Source organism: Chiloscyllium plagiosum, chromosome 2 (assembly GCF_004010195.1).
Source record: "Chiloscyllium plagiosum isolate BGI_BamShark_2017 chromosome 2, ASM401019v2, whole genome shotgun sequence".
NCBI lineage: Eukaryota > Metazoa > Chordata > Chondrichthyes > Orectolobiformes > Hemiscylliidae > Chiloscyllium > Chiloscyllium plagiosum.
Window position 1 is genome coordinate 18,602,019 of NC_057711.1, and position 7,183 is coordinate 18,609,201.

General features: G+C 38.1%; 1 protein-coding gene across 2 annotated transcripts in view; it reads left to right on the plus strand.

Annotated features, from left to right (window-relative positions):
* Positions 1 to 7,183, plus strand: part of neil3 (nei-like DNA glycosylase 3) — a 42,843-nt gene that overhangs the window by 3,469 nt on the left and 32,191 nt on the right. Inside the window, exons 2-3 of one of the 2 annotated variants that reach the window (XM_043704855.1) lie at positions 1,669 to 1,793; positions 4,048 to 4,182. In XM_043704855.1, the coding sequence (XP_043560790.1) occupies positions 1,669 to 1,793; positions 4,048 to 4,182 (260 nt within the window). The remainder of the gene's footprint in view (positions 1 to 1,668; positions 1,794 to 4,047; positions 4,183 to 7,183) is intronic. The other variant, XM_043704864.1, reaches the window with a different exon arrangement.

The window sequence follows — 7,183 nt, forward strand, 5'->3', positions numbered from 1 at the left end:
TGTCAATGTAGGGGCGGTGTGGACAGGGACTGTCGGTGTAGGGGTGGAATAGGCGTATCTGGTCTCTGGAATAACAGTCCAACAATAATACCGCTCGGCCAACACCTCCTCTCAATAAAGGGAAGGTATGGAAAGTGTCTGTCAAAATAGTAGCAGTACATGTAGTGTTTGTCAATACAGGGATGGTGTCTCTATTGACCGTCACTGTCCATGCGGTAGACTGTAGTCAGTGACAGTCAATAAAGGTTGTTGGAGCTGCATTTGTCCAGGCACGTTGGGCATATTCCATCACATTTCAGACTTGTGCTTTTTAGATCATTCACTTCCCTGCATGAGTTCAGCTCCAACAATATAATAAGCTCAACACTATGCTTGACAAAGCACCCCCTTTGATTGACTCCCCATTCACCACCTTCTGCGTTCCTTCCCTTCACCACTGCGCATTCCATCTGCAAGATATATTGCAGCACTAAATCTCCCCCAACAGCACCTTCCACACTTGTGATCTGTAACACCGTGAAGGACAAGGACAACAGTTGCATGGAATCTGACCTGTAAATTCCCCTCCAAGCTACTTACCATCCTGATTTCAAACAGTAGTGCTGTTCTTTCAGTGACACTAGATCAGAAAAGTTATAAGGACATGGCCCAGGAGCTGGAAATCAGGATTAGTGTAGTTGGATCTTTGTTGTGACCGGTGCGGACGCAATGAGTTGAATGGCCACCTGAGCTGCAAATGTTTAGCAGTCTGTCTGTGGATTTCAAGAAGACACCACCATCTTTTGAAGGGCTTTTGGGGATGGACAGTAAATGGTGGCCTCGTCAGCTCTGCCCATATCCAGGAATAGGCATATAAAAACAATTAAAATCAGGCTGTTCTGCATTCATGTCAGCAAAATAACTCACTTACGAAAGTCAGGAGAAATCTGTTACTTCCCCTAAAAACCTTTTGAGGATGAGTAAAATCAAAAGCACCAAGACCATAAGAAATGGAAATAGGAGTAGGCCATTTGGTCCCTTGAGCCTGCTCTGTCATTCAATAAGATCATGACTGACCTAAGGTTTCTCATATCCACTTTCATATGTTTTCCCCATAATCCTTGATTCCCCTACTGATGAAGAATCTATCTATCTCAGCCTTAAATGTACATGAGAACTCTGCCTTCCACAGCTCTCTGTGGCAGTATTTCAGAAGACTTTCAGCCTGCCAAGAGAAGAAATACTCCCTCATCTCAGTCTTAAATTTGCACCCCTTTATTCTCAGACTATGTCCTGTTCTAAGCTGAGATTTGTATATTTATGTTTAGCAAAGGGACTCAAAGGTACAAGTCAATGAGTTAAGGTACAAGTAAACCATGAACAGGCTTGAAGGGCTGAATGGCCTCTCATAGTTCCTGTACTCTTAACATTTTCTTCTGACTTCTAATTATAGTTGAGATATCATTTTAAAATGCCTAAGATATATGACTTTAAAATGGGGATAGAGTTAAGTTGCTTAATTTAAATGATTGAACTCTTTAAGCACATAAAAATGTAAATGCCCTAGTTATGTTCTGCTTCAGAACTGCAAATGAGCGAGAGAGGTTAAAAGATTATGTTTCAGATCAATGATCTTTTATTGGAACTGAAAAATAAACTTGGCGATTTACTTTTTTATTCTTTCTCCAGATCACTCAAATTAATGGATCTGTTTCTTGTCAGAATGGAATCCTACTCCTCAAAGGAAAGGTTTACACTGATGTGAAGACATTGGGCAAGGAACTTTTCATTTTCTTTGGCCTAACTACGCTAAGGTAGTCTGTCTTTTTTTTTAACTGAATAAAGTACACCCTTGTTGAAAGACTCTGTTTATTGTAATAATCCTGCAAAAATGTTGGACACTGAAATGTAAGATTCAAGTTCAACTTTTCCGTGGCTGAATTCAATGATAATGTCTCCGCTGAGTCCTCTGAAAAGGACAAGTATTGACTGAGAGCCCTGCCCTGGGTTGTTGCTCTTAATCACCACCTATGTTGGAGCAGTCATAAATATGCACGCAAGAATTTTGAAATAAGAAGTGCTTAGGAAGTGCTGAGGGTTATCTTAGTGAGCTGCAGGTTTTTAAAATGTTTAAAAATATTGCTGCAATGTATTGAATTGCATGGTTTAATTACTTAGTCATTGTATCCATAATATATTGCTCAATGTATTAATATCATAGAGATCAAATAGTTAGTATAGTCTCTTTCTCATTGCTTTGTGGAATGTAGTTATTGCTGAATCAAATTAATTGCAGTGTTTTATTTATAATGTATTGAGCCAGTAAGAACAGTTTTTGTATCATTGAAGAAAAATTGGGAAAACCATTTTTTGAAGGCATAGTTTAGCTTCAGTGCTAACTTCAAAAATCATACAGTAGAACTGCTGTGGATAAATGATATCTGGAATGTGTTTGCATGTCAGTACTTTGGCTTGTATTGAGAATAGAACTTGACCGTTTGTGAACAAAACACTGAACTCCAACTCAAACAATGCCAGTTCCAACATTTACATGATCTTTATATCTGACTTGTTCCACTAGACCTTGATAGTCTACTGTTTTTTTTAATTCATTCACGGGAATTGCTGGCTAGGCAGCATTTATTGCTCATCTCTAATTGCCCAGAAGGCAGTTAAGAGTCAGCGGCATTGTTGTGGGTCTGTGGTTACATATAGGTCAGACAAGGTGAGGATAGCGGTTTCCTTCCCTAAAGGACATTAGTGAACCAGATGGGTTTTTCCAACAATCGGCAATGGATTCATAGTCATTATTTGACTCTTAATTCCAGATTTTTATTGCATTAAAATTCCATCGTCTGCTGTGGGGGAATTCGAACCCTGGTCCCCAGAACATTACCTGGGTCTCTGAACTATCAGTCCTGTGCTAATACCAATAGGCTATCACCTCTCCTAAATTACAGCCCTAAGATATCTTAAGAGTCTTGGTGTATTACTTGCTAATTTATTTCCTTCATTCTCACTATCCAAGGCCCCAGACATACCTTCCAGGTGAAGCAGCGATTTATCTGCACATTATTCAATCTAGTTTACTGTATTTGCTGTTCATAATATGGTCTCCTCTATATTGGGGAGACAAAATGCAGACTGGGTGATTGCTTTGGAGAACATCTACGTTCTGTCCATAGATATGATCTCAAACTTCCAGTTTCCTGCCACTTCGACACACCAGTGTTCCTACATTTCTGTCGCAGGGCTGCTGTAGTGTTCCAGTTACTCTCAGCGAAAGCTTGAAGAACACATTCTCATTTCCTTGTAGACTCTAGAACTCAACGCAGTGTTCAATCACTTTAAACCATAATTCTGTCTTTTTATGTTTTTTTACCCACCCCCACAACCTGCCCCTGTCATGACATGATGCAGTGCAGCCAACCCATTCTTTCCTAATCTCAGCTGTCATTATCATTTATTCAGCCTCTCTTCTCTTCAGGTCTACTGTCAAGAAACAACCACCACTCCTTGTGCCTCCCAAACTCCCTCCACATCCTCCCAACCTCTCATCTTTCATATCTTGCACGGTGTTTCTCGCAAACTATCCCCACAGCTCTTTGGCCCCTACACACAGCACCCTACCCACCAAACCTCTTTGTCAGCATGAATACTGCCTTTTCCTATCTATTATCAGTTCTGATGGTGAGTCACCAGATTTGAAATGTTAACTCTGCACGCTTCTTATGGATGCTCCCAGACCTGCTGATATCTGCTTGCAATGTCTAATTTTGTCTCAGTTCTCTGGCTCTGCAGACTTGCAGACTAATCCGTATTTGAAAATTTTCATCAATTCAATGTTTATTTCAAAGTGAGTGTATCATTATTTTTAAAAAATATTTTCCTGAGTAATTTTTCATTAATGCAGACACCAGTATATGAACATAGGTTAAGGATAACCAAAAGTTTTTGATTTGATTTTGTCTTTCACTTTGGAGAGTTTGTCAAGAGGGGCATTCAAGGAAAATTCTGGCATGCCCTTAGTTTGAAATAAGTAAAAATGTCATTCATATGCCATTACAGGATACATTTTGGTATGCATGGTTCAGTGTGTATCAATTCATCTGAGAGAAGGCACAAGGATGGAGCTGCAGCAGTTTTAGAAATCCAGCTGACCAATGATTTGATTTCCTTCTTTGACTCCACAGTGGATGTCAGGTAAATATGTATAAACTTAATTTTTTTGTTTATTTTTGAGATAGTCTTTATAATTTTATTTATCAATTTATATGGTGTTTTAATCTCTGAAAGTAAATCACAAGTTTCTTATCAAAATGTCTGAACTTTAGCACTGAATTTGATGGGTGGATGGTGAAAACATTTTACTGTTATGGTAGAATCTAGAATTAGGGGTCATAGATTAAAAATGCAGGGGCGCCCATTTAAAACAGAGTGGAGGAAACATATTTTCTTTGAGGGTTGAGTGTCTTTGGAATCCCCTTTGTCAAAAGGCAATGGGTGTAGAATGTTTAAGTACTTTTAAGGCAGAGGTATATAGATTCTTTACACCAAGGGCTGAAAGATTATTGAATATATGTAATGTTGAGGTTAAATTCAGATCAGCCCATGGTCTTATTAAATGGCAAAGCAGGCTCAAAGGGCCCAGTGGCTTACTTTTGTTTTTTGTTCATGTGTTTGTATAATTGTGTGTTTTCGTTCCACACATTTATTTCCTATGCCATTTTGAAGTATGGGTTATCAAGCCACTACTTATGAAAAATGTCCACAATTTTATTATCATATCGTTGTCTGTGCACTGTTCATAGTTTTAAGTACTTGCCGTGTCAGCTGTAAATTTTCTCTGTTGTATATGTATTCTCATGTCAGGCAGTATCCCAGTGAATCTGTGCTGCATCCTCTTCACTTTCTGAATATTATATAATAAAGATCCATTAACTCATAGAGTAAAAGATTTTTATAGCACAGATTTGATACTCATCAGTGAGTATAAAAGTTCCCGTAGCCAGAACCAACAGTTATATACAAAAACCACTTTCTCCTAAAAACCATGTAAAGACTGCCAAAAACATTACATTGGGCAAACTTGTAGAAAACTACCCATCAGAATACTTGAACACTAACTCGCCACCAAGACACATGATTAACTATTACTGGTGTCCACACACACACAGAGGGACAACAATTCGACTGGGACAACGTATCCATCCAAGGACAAACCAAACAGAGACATGCACGGGAATTCCTGGAAGCCTGGCACTCAAACTGGAACTCCATCAACAAACATGTAGAGTTAGAGCCCATGTATACGAACCACTAAGAAACAAAACTGGAAGTGATATCATGCCTTCCAGCAAACCAGGGAACATAATAGCAAGAAGGACAGAACACCAATGCTTTATCGGAGGTGCACTGATGATGTTACCTAGAATGGTGACAAAATGTCTGCGAACAAGCTCACTAGCTCAGCGAGCAATACAACAACCTAATCCACAACCTGAGCTACAGATATTCTACAGAACTTTTTTTTATGGTGTCTGTAGAGCAATCATATCCGTCCTATAATGTGGCGATCAGAATTGCTTACAGTTGTGGCTTAACTAACATCTTGTACAGTTCTATCATAACCTCACAGCTCTTGTATTCAATGCCTTTATTCAATAAAGGCAGGTATCCTATATGCCTTCTCAATCATCTTATCCATCTGACCTGTTGCCTTCAAGGATCTGTGGACATGTACACCAAGGTCCCTCTGATCCTCTAAACTACATAGGTTCTTATCACTCATTGTGTGTACTGTCTTATTTTATTAGCCCTTCCAAAATATATCATCTCTCACTTCCATGGATTAAATTCCATTTGCCATTGTTCTGTGCATCTGACCATTTATATTGTCCTGTGTTCTTCCACGTTATTTACCACACAACCAATTTTCGTTTCATTTGCAAACTTACTGATCAAACCCTCTACATTTCTGCCTGGATCATTTAATGTACTAAACAAAATTAATCTGTAACTCTTAAAACTTCTTCAATTGTATTCTAATTAGGATTTGATATAGATCCACAAATGTATCTTGTTTTTTATATTCTATATTACTTGCCTTAAAACTGGTGAACATTGGCTTTTGTTACAACCTTATCACTTGTGGTGCTGCTTTTAACTACATGAGAATATGAACGCAAACATTTTGCTCCTCTTCATCCAGTTTTTCAACCGTAATTATTTTTACTTTTTATTATATTTCCAGTCTCACATTTGAAATCCATCTGTCTTTTTTTTTCAATCCATTTCACCATCTTGTCATTCTGCCTTTGCAGCTCTCGGTAGTTCTCCTGAGCAGCATAGATGGGTTTAGTAATATAGCACATAGCAGGAAGAGAACATGCAAAAAATGCAATGCTGTGAGAATACAAAAAGTGGCATGCACTTGTGTAGGAAAGGAAACACAAAGTAGAGCTTAATTAATTTTGATCAAGAGTGCAGAAGGAGAACAGTTTGTGCAAAGGAAAATGGCAAGTATGATGCACTCAGAATGAAAAGATAACATGCAAAGTATGTAATGAGAAAAAAATTGCACAAATGCAAACATATGTCCAGAAAAAATAAGGGGGAAAATGTAGTGCAAAACGTAAGCTCAATGTGACTTGAGATTTTGAAAAAAGTGAAATAACTGAAGTTAAAGGCAATTATCCCTTTGATATTACACTTTGTAGCGTAAGATAAAAATATCTTAAATATATCTATAAAATGAACTCGAACTGGAATAGTGCAACCAGAGTAATTGAGTTGGTTCATTTAAATTGTTTGGCACAAAAAAATGCAGAATGAAAATATTTTTGAAAGAAAACCAAATTAGTAGGGACTGACTGCACAGTTACCGCCTTTGCTGTTTGAATTCGTGTATCGCTGGACATCGGAGTGCATCTGGGAAAATTAACAAACACTGAAATTCACAACTAATCTTGGAGGAACTGTTGTGCGAAGTTCACAGCACAGAATCAGATAAGTTAATTATTGTTTTAAGTCTGTCCAAGAATAGGTTGCAGTAGTGGGTACAGTGGATTCTTTCTTGATTATATGTTTTTGGAGATAAGTCTCTTGATTAAACTTAAAATATAAGCCATAGCTATTAATTTAACCTGGGGCAGTGTTTGTAGAGGAATAAGACGGTGTTATTTTCTGAGTCTGTAGATTGTGA